The 18,488-nt window shown below is 34.5% G+C and overlaps 1 protein-coding gene across 3 annotated transcripts in view; it reads left to right on the forward strand.

Moving 5' to 3' along the window:
• BARD1 (BRCA1 associated RING domain 1) overlaps window positions 1–17,789 on the forward strand; it is a 68,104-nt gene extending 50,315 nt beyond the window's left edge. For all 3 annotated transcript variants that reach the window (XM_037016539.2, XM_073218141.1, XM_073218140.1), the window contains 4 exons: window positions 2,890–3,022; window positions 3,499–3,591; window positions 13,492–13,589; window positions 14,604–17,789. In XM_037016539.2, coding sequence (XP_036872434.1) covers window positions 2,890–3,022; window positions 3,499–3,591; window positions 13,492–13,589; window positions 14,604–14,936 — 657 coding nt within the window. In that variant the 3' untranslated portion in view covers window positions 14,937–17,789. The remainder of the gene's footprint in view (window positions 1–2,889; window positions 3,023–3,498; window positions 3,592–13,491; window positions 13,590–14,603) is intronic.
• The last annotated feature ends 699 nt before the right edge of the window (window positions 17,790–18,488 follow it).

An 18,488-nucleotide genomic window follows, 5' to 3' on the forward strand; every position in this document is an offset into this window, starting at 1 on the left:
GCTGTTTCCTCTGCCAGGAACAAATGTAGGCAACTGGCTGTAGACGTGGCATGCTTCCTCGCTCCCTTCAAATGTGACTCTAGTCTGGTCCTGTACTCTACTGTATATTAAATAGCAACCTCCCAGTGTGTCTTATCCCCTTGATACTATTTTATTAGAACATATCAGGATCATCTGACAAAACACATTTTATTTTACTGTGGTTTGTTTTTCGCCTCCCAACCAGAGGGCAGGGACTTGTCGCTTTTGTTTATTATAACAGCCCTAACACTGAGAACAGAGTCTGGCAAATAGTGGATGCTCCGGAAGTGCTTGTTCAATACATGAGTGAGTATTGGAGAGACTTTCCTGGTACATGGTTGCTTCTGAAACAGAGTGCCTGCTAGCTGAGCCTGAAATCCTTCAAATCAGTGATTTCTGAGCTATCCTGGGAGCTGCTTCAGGGAGAGCATCATGCAGAAAGGAAAAGGGTGATAAATGGGTTGGTTTTAATTTCTCTGTTTCCCTAGAGTTTTTGTTTCAAGTAAAAATTAATGGTTGTTGGAAAATTCTACTTTCAATTTGAGAAGCAGTCTGAGCTTAAAGACTTGAGAAGCTGCTTGCCTCTGTGCTTTCTCTGCCCATAATGGCTTTGAGCAAGCATGTTTATCCTTTTTTCATAATTTTTTAATTGCTATTTTTGATTAATTAATTCAGAATACTTAATTTATCTTAGAAATAGTTCCATGTTCAGTTGTTCTCTGAGTTTCTTTTATGGTATCTAATCTCTAGGGTGTTGAACCCTTGGGATGTTTTTTGAACATCTTTTGAACCTCATGGTTCTGAGACCTCTGCTTAATCAGACCAAATACCCCTCACCTCCACCCCCTACCCCAAATCAGACATGTGCTTTGGCAGCTGTTTGCTTAATTAATTAATTAATTAATTAATTAATTAATTAATTTTCTTTACCATTCCTTAACTGTGAGAAACTAGTGTTAGTTACTGGGGTTTTTTTAATACTACTTAAAAATCTGTAATAGGAAAATGCTTGACCCACTTTGGTGCTTTTCTTGTGTTGATAGAAATAGTATTGTGTGCTGTATTTAGAACTGATATCTTTCACTCCTGAAATTTGTGCAGAGAACTAATTCAGGTCAAGTGGAGTTACATAAATTGAAAAGTAATGTGTTCCATTTAGAGCTGCTTTTATGGCACTTATTGTATAACTGATAAGAATTTACTCTTTTTTAATATTGTCATCATATAATAATTGAGCAATCCGTAAAGTACACTGACCCATTTTCATGCTATGGAATGGTCACAGTTTTTAGGTTAGACATGGCTATGTCACCTTCTAACGCAGTGACCAGAAAAGATACTTACACAAAAGTGTGATGTGAATATGTGTGTGATATGTATAGCATGTCCAGCGTAACCTTTGCAACTTGAACCTTAGAGGAATAAATAATTCAGGAAACAGCTTTTTTAGTGCTGAATATTGCCATTTGAAAAAGCTTTTCGTAGCAATCTAAAAAAAAAATGCCTTGTGTACATACTTGCTTAATACAAGGTAGAATCTCATTTAATATGTTTTGAGCAAAAGAATCATTGAACTTGATCTGTTTATAGATGTAGCCAACAAAGTAGGTGTAATTCCGTAGGGCATCAGACTAATTACATTATCAGACTCTGCCGTGTGACTTGAGTATGTAAGTACCAGCTTTCTCTAGTTGCTGAACTGTATGGGTGTTCGCGCCTGTTAGTGTTTCGCCCTTGTTACTTAGAGCCTCTGGCTTCAGTACGCATGAACATTCCCACACGTAGGAGGGCCCTGTGCTTTATATTTGAAAACCACGTTATTGTGCGCTTGGCTTTCTCTCCTTTAATACAGTGGTGCTGACTTGCCTTTTCTTTCTCTTTGCTGGGTCAGTGTTTATCTCTTGTTGGGTAGCTTTTGGCTACTCATTCCATCCCATCGTTGGCTGCTAGTGAAGACACTAGCCCATTATTTCTTTGACTTTCACTTTTAATCTCTAATGCTCCATTGGTGTTTTCTCTCTACTTTTGTTGTTTTTGTCTCCTGTAAGTTCTTATAAGTCTTGTTATTAAAAAGTGAAAATACTAGTTTTTGTTAGAGCACTTCTTTCCTCTTCATGAGCTGCATTTGCTTATTACTGTTGGTGGATTTGATAAAACTTTTATGTTCTCACGTGTGTTTTAGTTCTCTTGTTTTTAAGAGGTAACCGTTTTCAAGGTTGAAAATTTGTTTTCTGTCTTTGCGACCAGCACTGTCCTAAAAACCTTGTTAGTGTTCTTTTCACATAATCTCAGTTTAAGCTAAAAAGACCAGGTTGAGTTTAACTTTATTGCAATAAATTAGTGGAGGAGAGAGAGGGAATTGATCATTTTAACTGGGTATTATTATTATTGTATTTTTGGTTACTTAAAAAAAAAAAGGCTTACTGGTGACAGAGTAAAGTTGTAAAACTCTAGAGAGACCCAATTTGGAATCAAGGATGGGGTAACTACACTTTACTGCGGTGAGCATTTAGTAATGTATGTAATTATTGTCACTGTGTTGTACATCTGAAACCAGTCTAATACTGTATATCAACTATATTCCAAGTAAACAAATCTAGAAAACAGGATGCCTGGGTATGGATAGCTATCTCAAGTAGCATTTTATTGGGGGGATAATAAACAAATAGAAAAATAATGATTCAAATTCATTGACTGTTAAGGTTCAGAGTGACAGTTCAGTGGAAGAAAATTTACTGGGAATTACTAAATAGAGTTAAGCCAAATTCAAGTAATGAAATTCAGGCTTATATCCATTAAAAGTCAGTTTAATATCTTTCTCTAGTCTGAATGTTTTTAACATTGTGGCATCTCCTTTGTCATTAACAGATGAACACTGGTCAGCGTAGGGATGGACCTCTTGTTCTTATAGGCAGTGGGCTTTCTTCAGAACAACAGAAAATGCTCAGTGAGCTTGCAGCAATTCTTAAGGTTAAAAAATGTGCTGAGTTTGATAGTACAGGTGAGGATTCTTATTTATTTGCTTATTTTTGGTAGAAAATTGTTAAATAAGTAATCCCTTTATTGAACTCCCATTGATACTTTATTACATTTTAACCATTGGGCTATCCCTGTATACTTATATTTTAGGGCAGAACAATATGTTAGAAGAGCAAATTTATGAGTTTGTTAATGACTAATTGTGTAGTGTAGTGCCTTAATTCCTTAATACTTTAGTTCCAATATAAGTTATAATTAGAAAAAAAAATTTGTGCTTGCTAATGTGGCTTTAAGATAAATAGTTTATGATCTGATTTTTCGTATAATTGGCCAAGATAGAAAATGATACTAAATAAAAGAAATTTTATACCTAAGTGTAAAAATTGTTGGTTTTGAGGAAAATTCATATATAAGTTTATAAAATGTAGACTAACAGTTATAGTAAAGAATTACTTTGGTTTGTATCTCTTTCTCTAACTGCTTTTTTTTGTATTCTAGTAACTCATGTCATTGTTCCTGGTGATACAGTTCAGAGTACTCTGAAATGTATGCTTGGAATTCTCAGTGGATGCTGGATCTTAAAATTTGAGTGTAAGTATTGGATTTGGGAGAATTACAGAATGAAGTAAGTAGACTGATTTCATTTTTTATAGTGCATTACTGCCAAAATTATTTAAGGAACTTATGTTAATTTCTTACCTATGGTTAGTTACTACATTTTGAAAAAATAATAATATCATTTAGATCTCATAGTAATGATATCATTTGGATGTTCTTGGTGAATGTCCACAAATATATTCTGGCTTTAAAGTCTTTCTACAGTACCAACTATTTTAATAAAGAGTAAATGGACTATATAGTAGACTTTTAAGCTTAAGTGATCCACATTATTATTAAATGATATATTTAACTTAATGCATGTTTTAAAATACACTACTATGGAATGAGGATACTTTATTGCCTTTGCTAGAGGAGTTTTAAAAACTTACATGTATAACCCGTTTTGCTTTCTTAGCTAATCCGGTATATATTAGGAAGCTGCTGGGAAGTGTAGACCTTGTATTTGGGACGATTATACCAGCTATTGTCTAAACTTTTGCTGAAAATATATCCCTATTACCCACTTCTTGTTGGTAGTCAACCACAGCCACCTCAGAGCTACTGCCCTCCTCCCCTACTCTCACTGGTGTGCTTTTCTTAACCTTGGATTCTCTTAGGACTTAGAACGGAAAGAAAGCTCATACAGGGTTATTTTCTGTTCCTCAATAGCAAAGGTATCTACTTTGAATACAATAGTTAAAATTCTGACAGTGGATTGATTTTTTATTGTTGTTGTTAAGTAAGTGTTTAGAAAAGGATAGTGACTGTAAAGGGGTTACACAGGGAGTCATGTGATACAGCTGAGTGTCTTGATCCTAGTGGTGGTGACATTACACAAGGCTACCCATGATTAAATCTTGTACGTCTACATGTGCACACATGAGCAGTCATGTACACACACAAGTGCATGTATAAGTGATGAAATCTGAATAAGCTTTATGGATTGTATCAGTGTCAAATTCTTAATTTTAATCTTGTGCTATAGTTGTACAAGATGGGACACTGGAGGAAGGGTGCTGCATGGATTCCCCTAAACATTTCTTTGAAACCTCCTATGAATCTATAATTACTTCAAATTAAAGAATTTAAGGAAAAAGAATAGCAAGTATTTTTAATGCAGCTTCTTTTTAAGAAGTAATGGATTAGAATTAGTTTTAAAAACTTTTGTTTTATGGCTTTGTGCTTTGAAGGTTTTATGGTAGAAATGCTTGATTTATCAGATCTTAATTATGTTATTAATTTCATTCATAGTTTGAAGTTAATTTGGTTTGTAAAACAGTTTCCTTTTGGCAGTTGGTATTCATGTCCTTTTTAAATGCAGCTTCCACCTTTCTTGTGATGCTGGTCTCCTCTGATGCAGTCTGATCAGCTAGGGGACTGTGGCTGGCAGTGCCATTCTGTTCTCTCACTCTCTGTAATTGCTCTCTCCCACTCATGACCAGTTTAAGAAGTAGGATAAGTAATTAAAAATTGTAAATTGGCCATTTACATAGGGAAAAAAAGGTTTCCTTTATATCTCAGTGTTATTTTTGAAACTTGTTTCCCATTTCAAATATGTAGCAAGTCTTACTGGACTTCAGTGTTTAAAAAAACATTGATTTAGAATAGTTCCATGATTATAGGTGGCTTTTGTACTGAACCTGTGCCAGAAACCTTGCTAGTGGTTATAGGAAGGCATCGGTTTTCGTAGTAATAAGGTCTCAGTAATAAGGAAGCCATGTGAAAATCTGAATGTTAGGCATTTGCCACTTTAAGTCTAGTTCTTGTGAATATGCTGAACTTGCCTCTGGTTACAGATACAGGCTACACGATTCATTTCCATAAAATCTGCCTTCTCTTAAGAGATGGGAGTTTTGCCAACTTAGTGGCTTGGCCATGTTCTTTTTACAGGAACATGGATGGACTCGATCTGACTTAATAGTATGCTATTTGTTGATTCTCACAGTAGTGAATAACATACTCTAATATCAATATTTCTTTTAAGAGAAAGGATGGAATCCCTTATTGAAATTTATATCCACATGTTTTCTAACACAATGTCAAAGAGAAATAGGTTCAGTTTGAGACAGTTACACTTAAAATAGTCATTGGGTTTATAAAAAGAAGGGAAGAACCCTCAAATACCTTCTTTCCTAATACATATGTTTAGCATTGTTCTTAGTGTCAGGCATCTCAGTTTGATTTAAAAGAATGTTCTGAGCTATTCAGAACTATCTGAAAATGATCGATACTAAAGAAAGATGAGATGGAGCAAAGCTTTAGAAATCAATTGTAAAGATTTATGAGTTAAAAATAGATCTGTGTTTGAGGATATCCATTAGCTTACTGGAAGATAGGTTTTTACTGGTTTAACTATATAGAAACTTTAATACCTTTTTATGGGATTTTCTATAAACTATGTAAATTCAAAAGGAAATTTTATCTAAACTTTCTCTAATTGACTCATTTAACAAATTAAATGAACAAAAAGAATGAGAACTATCTAACTTTATTATAGGCTTTTTTGTTCAACCATGTTTTCTCTTAGCTGGTTAGTATCTCTTATTTTCCTACATTACATATGTTGAGTATATTACAATGTTGCTTACATAGTAATGGAGTTACTGTGAAGATTCTGAGAACAGTCCGTAATTATATCATTGGGCCATCCATTGTCATATTTATTTTACAGATATTTTACAGAAATATCTGTATTTCTTACAATACCCATACACAGATGGATTTTGCTAATGAAAGAGGCGATTAGAATGAAAGAAGAGAAGGTACCTAAAAGTAAGACACATTATTCATCTCTTGGGAATAAGGTGGATCAAAACTAGCCTTAAGAAGAAAATTTCTACTAACCTGTCCTTTCAGTACACTGCTTTCCAAATTTCTGTAGCCTAACCTTTTAAAAATGTTAATTGTGCCTCTTTATTTCTCATCTCATTGCTAAGGCAGGGCAAATGCCTTTAACAATCTCTCCTTCTACCCTTCTCTCATCCGTTTAAATACAGTAGCTGCTGTAGTTTTGACAGTCCTTAGCACCTGAGGGAGCTGCTGTGTGAATGTGCCATAATACACTGGACTCATCTGAAGATTTGGGGAAGAAGCACCGAGTTAAGGCACATTTTTATATTTGTTTTCTTGAGAAGGTTGGAACCTAAAAGACAATCATTACATCATCCTATTATAAATAACCTCAGAATCAGATTTACAAGGTTATACTTTTCTATTAAAATTTGTTTCTTCAAATGGATATTGCGAATGCTATGGAATTTTAAAACAAATTTAATTTTTATTCTATTCAAACTTCACCAGTTATTAAACAGTTAATATGCCAAGACATTTCTATCAACTAAGATTGATTGGGCAACTTCATGCTTACTGAAATCCTTTACTTAAAAAGATTACTTAAGAATTAAAGAAAAGTGACATAACATCCTTTGATCTAATAGTCCCACTTCTGAGAATTTATCCAAGTAAATAATACAGATGAGAGAAAAAGACTACTTTTATTATTTCTAATAGAAAGAAATAGGAGGAATAACCTAAATATGAGAAAATTAAGAAAATTCTGGAATGCTTAAAGGTATTCTCTGAAAAAATTCATTTTTTATGATATTTAGACTGACATCTTATGAAATAACAGGGTTATTTAATATTTTAGAAATCATAAAGCAATTATATCTTCACTTTCCACAGTGTATAAGTGTGTGAATGCATTTAGGCAAAGAATCAAAAGGACATAGTGGCAGATTTGTAGGCAGAGGCCTGTTTGTTTAAAACAGTTTTTAAAATGTGTGTCTGTTAAATGGAACCCAAGTTAAAAGAAATTAAACTTCTCAAGTTCTGATAACACTTAGAAACTATATTTTCTTTTTAACTTTTCCAAAGACTAATAGGATAGGTAAGGACTTCAGTCTTAGTCAGGAAAATTAGAACCTGTGGTGTAAATTTCTCCAGTCTGATATACCAGATCTTGTATACCTTGGATCTAGCAAATCCATTATAATGTGGTGATTGTCCTAATCAAAACAGAAATTCTTACATAAATATTTTAACTTTAAATATGTAACTAAATTAAAAAAACACCAGGTGTGAGTTTTTAAATTGTTAAGAAAAATTTTGGACACTAGACTGACTTTGGTCTTTAACAACATCTCTAAAGAGGATTATTTATTGTTCATAATGCAGTTGACCCTTGAACACTGTGGGGCTTAGTGGTGTCAGTCCCCCACACAGTGGATGACTGTGGATGACTTTTGACTCCCCCAAAGCTTAACTACTAATAGCCTACTAACTATTTAACTGTTGACTGGAGGCCTTTACTGATAAACAATCCATTAACATAAGTTTTGTATGTTATGTTTATTATATGCGGTATTCTTTCAGTAAAGTAAACTAGAGAGATGTTATTTTTTCAAATTGTCACTAATCTTTAAAAAGTTTCCAATATATTAAAAAAAAACATCTGTTTAAAAGTGGAGCCTCCCAGTTCAGGCCAGTGTTGTTCAAGGGTCAAATGGTACAAGGCTTGAAAATTGATAATGAAATTTTGCCAAAGAAAATTTTATGTATCAGTAATACATTTTTGTCATAGAATTTGACCTGCTTCTGAATAGGCATTAACTAAGATAAATAAATTTCAGCATACTATCCTATGAGAAAATGTATTTTTATATATCAAATGTTTGTAATAAGAATACTGGCTTAAAAAGTAGTCAGACATAATGAATTGATAAATGTTATTTGTATGGAATCACAAATCTAATGACCTGTGACAGTATTTTCTGTGATATCCCAAGTCTAAATGTTTATGATGGCACGAATGGACCTAATTTAGCTTTTTATTTTACATTTTCAGCCTTCATTTCATTATCCTTGATAGAATCTGGACTTGAGTACCACCTTTTGAATAAGCCCCACCCACCATCACAGAGCTACCTAGGTGTTATCTTACCTAGGCTACAAGTATCCTCCTCCAGAGAACACAACAGCAAGCCACAAGCCCACCTTTCTCCTGACCCCTCCCCTCAAAGAGCCCACCAGAAACCCTGGCCATAAAAAGCCTCTTGGCCTGCTAGAGACCCTTTTCCTTTGGACTGCTGATCAGGACAGAGGGGGTCCTCTCAAGTTCAGCAGTAAACCTGCTTGGACTGTTGAGTTCGCATCCCCACTCTTTCGTATATCCCCTCTTTTTCTTTCACTATCCCCTCTATCCCTTTCATCTATTCCCTCTATCCCTTTCAATGCTTTTACCCTTTCCTGTGACATTTCATAATACTGGGCTTATTTCTTCTTTTACTTGCTACCCAGTGTTCCAAAAATTGCAGTGAGAGTAGTTGACTTCCACTTTTATGTCATTGTAATGGATTTCTTCCTGTGAATTCCTTTTCTCTAATGTTTAGTGATACTGTAACTCGGAGAAAATTCCCAGGCAAAATACATTTGGAAACGAAATCAGTCAAATGGAGAAATAAAATTTAAGAAACCTGTTTATTTCTTACAAGCAGTTGTCCCATCCCTCTCCCGACCAGGCTGCAGAAGCCCCCACCCAACCAGATAAGCCCTGCTAGTCCTTGTAATTACCTATCGATACGGAGATGGACTGCTCCTCTCCATTTCCTGGAAATATTCGTTGTATGGAGATGCACTAAAGCCAGGCGAGAGATTCTGCAAGTATTGCAGTTTTACCCAGATATCATAGCTTATTTGACTAAACAGCCTAGTAGAAGAGCATTTTTAAAAACTTTTTTTGTTTTTACAACCTGGGTATTCGTTTTTAATAGAATCAAAAAGGGAATTCTTAAGTATTTATTTTACATATGCTGTTATCATGAATTATGTTAACTGCCTATTTTGGATCTAATGGCATATTTTATGAGGAATTTTGGTTTTGACAGAATGGCATTTGGTTTTGTATTTTAATTTTTTTTTTTTAGGATATTTGGTGTTGACTGAGAGTGATATTTAATTCTGATTTTTCAGTGTTCTTTTAGTTATAAATCGCCATTAGTTCCAGAAGAATAACATTCTTTAAAGTATGGATTTATTTACTGCTCTAGTTTTTGAAGAAAGCAAGCAAATTCCATGGAGGGGTCATTTCCCCTTTTGGACTTTTAACAGAACTCCATCCTAAAGCTTTATTCTGTCTTCATTGTATTCTATAATCAATTGTGTGTAGCTGTGGATTTAGGAACCTGTTTTTTCTACTCCCTCTCCTTGTTCGATACTTTTTTTTTCTTCTGAAACTAAAAAAACTGACTACTTAATAGAGCTTCATGAACATCATTAGTAATTCATGCAGCTTAAATGAAAATACACACACACATATCTATATGCTGCTATGGGGTCGAAGTAAAGATTGCTTATCAGAGATTTAAAATAAAATAATACCTTTCTGTATAGTACAAGCTGCTGTTTGGAAAAAAAAAAAAAACAATTGTAGCCCAGAATTTGTAAGCTACATTAGTATGCAAAGATTCCAGACTGCTAAAGTAGCCAGTGCTACTTATTGACTTGGAGTTAATGACTTTGAGTTAAACAGAACTTTGGGAATTGGGCTGCTTCCCTATATATGAAAAAGTAATAAGATCAGGGCCACAGGAAAGCTTACCTGAAATGGTAGACATGATCAGGAATACATATGGGCTAAAAGAATATCTTACTTTTAATAAGATAGGTAGTTCATTCCTGTATTTCTGCAAAATGATAGCTTCAGTCAAATCTTACAATATAATGGAACACATGATAAGAAAGGATATAAAGCATTCCTTTGTAAGGATAGCGGCTTGACATATTTCTAGTTATATTTTCTGGCATATGCAGAAATCTATGTTTATACAATGGAACTTATTCATGTAAAGTCTTTTCAGTTTGGAAATTAATAGCTGTGAAAGCTAACAAGTCTTGCATATGCCTTTTCCTTCAAAAGAGAAAATAAGAGTCCATCTTTCTACTAAACTATTATGGTGGCCAGTGATGGAATATTACAGACTTTATCAAGTGCGTATTACAAATACAAAATACATTTTGGTTAAATTTTAAGTGTCTTAATTGGTAGAAAATGGCCTATTTTTCAATCTTGACATATGTATAGTGACTAAAGATTACAGTATATATTATACTTAAGATGAATTTATTCCTAGGAGTGTTGTGAAAGTTTGAAATTTTGTTTGACATGTAAAATAGGTTTTAAGAATTCATGCTGCCGTTTGCTTAGCTTTTATTGCGTAAATAACACCTTAAAATATCATCCATTATTTAGGCTTGTTAATTAGGTAAAGTTTTGGTTGGTAGATTCTTCATTTCATTGATATTAACGTATCACCATTTAAGTTGCTGGAAGTTCATTTTATAGTTCATTCTTTTTTTTGCATGTTTAGTAAATCAGTTGGTCTATCTCAAGAGGTTCACTAGGAAGTTGATATGATTTGTAATTATCATAAATGTCTTCTGAGAAGTAAGTCTTCATTCTGAAACCAGTAGGTTACCATTAAAGGATGGAAACTGGCATCAGACAGATTAAATAAACTCACTGACTCACTAAAGATAAAGCCACATGCATTGTTCTTCCCACGCCTCCTGCAGTGTAGCATAAGCAGTTTTTGTCATTTGGAATACTTTTTTGGCTAATCTCTTAAAAATAAGGATTGTCCTATTTAGTCATCTAGTAAACGTTTATGTGATTTATTGTTAAGAGAGGTACAATATATAGAGAATGCCTGGAATTTTTTTAGATGGTTTATTTTTCAATAAAATAAAGGGTAAAGAATAAAGATTTAAAAAAACTTGTAGGAATTGGAGGATATCTGAGTTTTCATCTCTGTTATGAAACTGGGAAAGCTGCTTAAATTAAATCTTCCAGGACTCACATTTCCTTATCTCGGCAGTGGAGAGGTTGATTAAACAAGCGTCCGGGGTTTCAGATTGGCCTGCATGAGGGCCAGAGCAGATACACTTTATGTGGTTAAGTCCAGCATAACCAGTTAATTTTTGTGTCATAAAGTATAATGTCCATTTTCCTCTTTGTTACAGTCTTCACAACTTCTACCATTTAACACCAGGTTCCTCACAGGTTTATGTCATCGGGCCTTGGATTTGAGTTGCAACCCTTGGACTAGATGTCACTCCTAGCTTTCAGCAAATACTCGATGTTTTTCTATGTTGTGACAGCAACTCTTTGACACCATTCAAATACGTTGTTTTGACCTGGAAACTGTTTCTTAGTTTTCAGTGGGGGAAAAGTGATTTTTCTTTCTTCTCTTGTTGACGTTAGGTGGCAGATAAGGGTAGCAAATTGTTACTTAGAATAAAAGTAACAGAGGAATATATTCTTAATTCAGCTCAGTCACTGCAGTTAGAGCATTGGAGTTTTCTGCCTTACTTTGCAGAAATTTACTGAACAACTATTATAAAGCTGAAAGGTTTATGACTCAAGACAATGTTTATACTGTAAGAACACTGGCATTTTCCCATGGAAGTGCCACGCTGCCCTCTTGGTGTCTGCTGTTTCATTTTCTTGATGTCATGCCCCTTCTAGTATCTGTTAGGGCTGCATTCTGTTGATTGACTAATGCTAGCAGATTGCCAGGATCAATGGATAACCATTTTAATACTTTTTTTTTGACAGTTTAATCAACAAATCCATAAAATGGATAAGCAGCCAGCATAGGCACAGGTCATTTATTTATTTCTGTAAAATTAGACATTAGCCATTCATTTGTTAGTAGATATCATAGGAATATTCATTATTCAGTCCTTGGCTTTATATGCTGGCATATTCATTCATCTAAAGATACTGATGTGAATGCTCTGCAAATACATTAGGAAAGGAGATTTAGGAAGGGGACCACATGCTTAAGTGATAAAAAGTGAAGGTAATAATTTATATGTAAAATAATCTTGAGGTAAGTGAATGATTAGCTAGATTGCTCATTTTTTTAGGCTGGTGTTTAATATAAAAACAGTATATGATGCAATGTAAGCACACTGGTGATGTTTGAGTCAAAATTTTATTTTAAGACTCATTTTTAGTATACAGTGAGTATTGTAATATTAGCTCCAGTGGAAACAGGTTTTTTAACTCAGTGAGTGATTATTAAGAATTTTAATATTTTAAAAACATTTTTATTACATGCAGAAACCCACCAAGTTTTATTGAACCGTTTTATTTATAATTTAGAATAGGATTCAGAAAGTCAACATAGCAAATTTGGCTGTGATTTTTGCATTTAAAAAAACTGGAAGGGAACACCAAAGCACAGGCAAGAATGACAAATGAAGAATCACAGGAGAGGGAGTGATAGCTCTCCCAAAGTTGAGTGTTCAATTCGAATATTCATGAACTGTCCGAAGTCAAGCAAAATTCAGTCTCTTAACAAAACCTCTGTTTTTGGAGCGATGGAGTAATCGGTTGTCAACATCTTCTGACACTTGTGTATTAAGCAGCATCTTGTAACATGTCTTCAAAAGCGTCTCTAAAGTATTTGAAATATTCACCAAAGTCATAACTGAACTGGAGACTTCACTGTGTACCTGTTAAGTTCCAAGCATGTCCCAGGCCGTCGTTACTGTAAATGAAAGACTTTATTCACCTGAATTACTGTAATTGCTATAAATAAAAATTTAGGTTTGTAGTCTTCCATATGAAATAATGTATTGATGTAGGTTTTTCAGAAAGGAACGTGTTGTTAGTGCCCAGTACTGCTTCATTGCTCAGTCCTCTGAAGGAAAGATTTCTGATGTTGCCTTTATATGGAAAACCAGTTTTATTCCATTTTATTTTGGCTTAAGTCATGTTTCTATTTCTATTCCAGAGCAATATTTAAAACAACCACAATGAGGAAAAAACCACTTAGGTAAATAATGTTTATGGGATATTTATTTTGTTTTTATCCTTTTTGTCAGGGGTGAAGGCATGTCTACAAAGCAAAGAATGTGAACAGGAAGAAAAGTATGAAATTCCTAAAGGACCACAGAAAAGCAGGCTCAACAGAGAACAGCTGGTATTTTTCTTTTGATACTACTTCTGTTATTCTTATTGTAACTCAATATCATCACCATAAGGAAAAACTTCTCCTGCCCTTTCAACAAGTACAGGTGACTGATTAAAATTTTAATTGTGCTTATTTCATGCACTTGATTCTGAGAGATGATTGTGATGAGCAGTAAAATCCAGAAGGTAATAATTTCATACTGTTAATGGATTTTTGGCATCTTGAACGTTCCCATAAACCTCTCAGAATCTGAAGTAAGTCTCACATACAGGAAGTAACTTGAAAGAAGACGTACGGCTGCTGCTTGGATTTAGTTACCATCTGTCTTTATTGCCACATACTGCAGTTTTAATGGGTAATCTTCCATTATCCTGTTGATATATAAGTGTATTAGAAATTATGACAAATTTTCATATAAGGCAATTGTGAAACTTTTTGTTTCATAAAGCACACAAGTGTGTCTCATAGTTAATTGGGTCTACGGCTTTATGAGGCATCATGCCTCCAGGAGTACTGTGCTGGAACTGTGATGGCTTTGCTGGAGACCTTAGGTGGGTAATTTATAGGAACCTGAGTATGGTAGGCAGAACTGGATGAAGTAAAGATTCATTGAAAACATGTTACTCTTAGGGTCTAATTGTGGTATCTCTAATACCCTAGGAATTCTCAGGGCTTTAAGTCCCACCAAATATGAATAAACATTGATAAAGAAGCTTGATGACAATTCTTCTTTGCCTTTTATTTTCTTTATTTAGTTTTTACAATGCACGCCTAAAATCTAAAGAGAGTGAAAACTACCTCAGATGGTGATTCAGTCTTAGGAAAATAATTGTAAATAGGGAACCTATAAATGCCTAAGTATTTTTCTTGACCCAAATAGTTTTTACTTGAAATACAGCTTGTCCCAGCACCTCATTTAAGTAGCTTCTTAACTGCTTGTGACTATTATTTTTATTTCCCTCATTCATATACAGTGTTTTAAAATTCTTTGTTCTGCTTTTAACAAGCTTTTCTTAATTTCAGTTGCCAAAGCTGTTTGATGGATGCTACTTCTACTTTGGGGGAACCTTCAAACACCATCCAAAGGACAACCTTACTAAACTTGTCGCTGCAGCTGGGGGGCAGATCCTCAGTAGGAAGCCCAAGCCAGACAGTGATGTTACTCAAACCATCAATACAGTCGCGTACCATGCCAAACCCGACTCTGATCAGCGCTTCTGCACACAGTATATCATCTATGAGGATTTGTCTAATCATCGCCCAGAGAGGGCTCGGCTGGGGAAAGTCTGGATGGCTCCTTCCAGCTGGTTTATAGATTGTGTGATGTCCTTCGAATTGCTTCCTCTTGACATCTGATTACTACACCAGATGAACATTTCAAATTGAACGTACATAGTGTGAGAACTTCGCCATTGTACCATTTTGACCATTCACATTTTTATAAATAGGTAGACTCATATTTTTCCTTGAATTAAAAAAAAATATGCCAGATTATGAATTCATTCTGTGTTTACCAGTTAGATGCTGAGATTTCTTAAATGACGTATCTTTTTAAAACTGGCATATATTTTGATTTATCATGTCTTTTCTTCAGATTTTTAGCTATCAAAGATTAATGAGAGAGTATCAGAACTGCTGATTAAGTATATAAGTAGGAGCATTACTATCTCAGCCTTCTAATATTTTTGATGAAAAAAATCCCCACCTGCTAACAGCAAAAATATTTCACATCCTTTAGTTAAGAAAGAATCTTGTCAAGTAATTTTTTCTGGCTTTATTATAATGAAAATAGAGTACTTGACCTAAATCTGCCACTATACATTCTTTAATTTCTCTAATAATTCTTTAACAAATTTAATTCTTTAATTATAATGAAAACAGAGTACCTGGTTTAAATCTGCTGCCATAATTCTTTAATTTCTCAAATAAGTTCTCCTATCTGTAATTATCTTCATCTTACAAGTGTTTATTTAGTTTCTTAGAATTTACTTAGATGGGTATTCTTAACATTTTTACCCCTGATTTTTATCTTATCTGTTCATCAGGAAATCATGATTCAAACCCTAACATTTTGTTCTTTGGCTATGAAAATCACCATGGGGCAAATGCACATATTTTTATTGTATGTGCTTGCTTATTGTTAGCTGTAAATTTGTAACTGTCTATCTACAATACATGTACATATTACATATAGTATTTTCTCTAACACATTTTATATCAGTATTTCTTAGAAGGCCTTACCAGACTACAAATTGTCAATCAAATGTTAATAAATTAGGAAGTAGTCTTCTCTGGTAGACCTTGCTACGTTTTGCTAAAATAGGTTTTTTTTTTTAAGTTTTAATTTCTTACTTCATAAAGTTTCTGTCATTCTTAGACTGCTATGGAGGCAGAAGTTGGGGATTATGTGATTTAGAACAGATTTTGTTCAGATGATAGAAAAGGCCATAACAATATGTCTAAAGGTAGGAGGGGGAAGGGCTTATTTATAATATCAAGACAGGCCAGGCTGCAAATAGTTAGAGGGACCACCTGAGTGTGGGGACACCTGGGAGACTACTCAGTTCTGAGTGTTCTTGTTGTAAATCAACAAGGTAGATTAGATCATGTAAAAAAATTTTTTTAAGAAGCACAGTTTTTTAATAAGTCTTCCTACAAATTGAATGTCCTTATAGTGTTAAAGACATGGGAAGAGAGACCCGGTGAGACCTGCCAGTTTGGTTCCTTATGGACCAAGAGGACAGTGTGATAACCACTGGACTAGAATATTAAGAAGCCAAAGTTGATGAACATTCTAAGATCCATTTATATGAAAGTTTGAGATTCTGCTGAGTTTTTCAAAATAAACTTACTTGACATGTTATTGTCCATAACAAGAACTATGTGAACACAATGATAACACTGCTGACCCTGAACTTCAAGGGTGAATTAGTTCTAAAAACACTCTCTCCAGCCAGTGTGTGCTTGTCCCACATTTCATTCTAATAGAGATTGATGAGCACCATAGCACCAAACAAATCTGAAGGGTTAGATAATGTCTGGATTAAATAATTTAAGGCTCTCTGGGATTTTAGTTGTCATTTTTGATTTATAACTGACTTTTAGTCACTTTCTATTGCCTCATCAGTTACATTCCTAGACAGTTTTGTGTCTGTTTCTCTGATCTGAATCTGTTTGTAAAAATACCTTTGGGGGTTGCTGCTTTCTCTCCTTCATTCATTTTCTTGGTTTATCTCCATCCCCTCTGTAAAGCAATTCTATTTTTGGTTTCTTTCTTTATTTGACAGTGGTTGATTGATTTTAAGCTCTTGAAACTTATGTTTTCTGTTTAGGTATACTTGTAATTACTTTCATTTTTCAATCAGATTCAACTTTTTTTTTTTTTACCATAAGTCATTAAAGTTATTTGTGTTTCATATCTCTGTGTCTTCTAAGGAAGTAGCTTATTCTGCACTGTGAAGACTGAAATTCAGCAAGGCTTGTGAGAAAATCTTACAGCTAACAAAAGCTAAACTTTTGGAACACCAATGCTTTTTAATTAATTTTGGATAGAAATATTTCTAAAGTATATTGGATACTTTATTACCTTACATTAATTTTTTTGAATACAATGTAACCTTGGTAGTTTGGGTTCATCATTAAGAGCATTAATTGTTACACAGTGATTCCTTCCTGGTTCTAGTAGAGTCACAGGATGGGTAGCTTTTCCACTATAGTAATTACATATGGCTGTATTCTAGTTGTACTTCAGTTTATAGTTTATTCCCCCTTGACAGCTGCTACTGTGTAACTATTGTGTAGCTGCTTATCTATTTCCATTGGTACTTTACCCTAATTTGTTCTGTTTTTTATTTTGACTTGCTAAGGAATAGAAACCAGAAAGGAAGTACTAATAGAATTATGACTGAAATAAGGATAAATAATTTGTGGGGGTTTGAGTGATTCACCTAAGAGTTAGATACTTACATTTTCATAGGTGAGATTCACCATTTATTTTATGTGTCTTGATTTCTTTTGAGACTTCTTTGTGAAATTGGGAATTAAGTGATGTCTGCATAGATGGAGATTATGTTTTGGAACGTTTGATGGTTCCTGTGTGTATAAGAAGCCTGTGGGGGTGTGTGTCACATTACATTACACATAAGTTGTTACTCCCTCTGTGGGTTGGGGTAGAAATAAAGGAGTGTTCTAAAGATCTGTGGACCTCAACACAGTCGCATGTGTCTTTACTATTCTCTAGTCAGAACATACTAAAATGGCAGGAAATAGTGCTTTTTTATTTAATAACTATAATCCTCTATTTGAAGATGGACCAAACTACAAGTTATGAACTGAACATATGTCTTTGTAAGTCAACCCTTTTCAAAGGTAAGTTCATAAGCACCTAAAAAAGAGAACAATGTAGTTCTCTGTCAACTAATATCTAATATGTTTGGCTGCTTGGCTGCATACCTAATTTCTCTTATGAATTAAGGACTGTTGATTATTTGTATAGCTTTCTAAGGCACAATGTGCCTTTTCATGCCTGGATGTTCCATTAGAATGGTGATGTGGGGAAGTGGGGAAAGCACCAGACTGTTCTGACTCCAGCCTGGCTGAATGGACTAATGACTAACACCACCACCCTGAGGAGGATTCCTTTGGCCCAGTTCTCCAGTGTGCCTGTGCGGGCAGCTCCGAGAAGGTCAGTGAGCCTACAGGCAGGCAAGGAGACTGATGAAAGACGCGAGGGCATGAGTCCTGCACGGGCTTTGAAGTCGGTGGGACCTGGGTTTGTTTACCATCACTTTACTATTTTAGCTAACCTGCGTCTACACTTACAAAGTGGGGAACATACCACCCATCTCACATGGACGTGAAGATGGGCAAAAGCATTCAGCGCCTTGATAGCCTCACAGGATCACAACC

Source organism: Manis javanica, chromosome 12, assembly GCF_040802235.1.
Source record: "Manis javanica isolate MJ-LG chromosome 12, MJ_LKY, whole genome shotgun sequence".
NCBI lineage: Eukaryota > Metazoa > Chordata > Mammalia > Pholidota > Manidae > Manis > Manis javanica.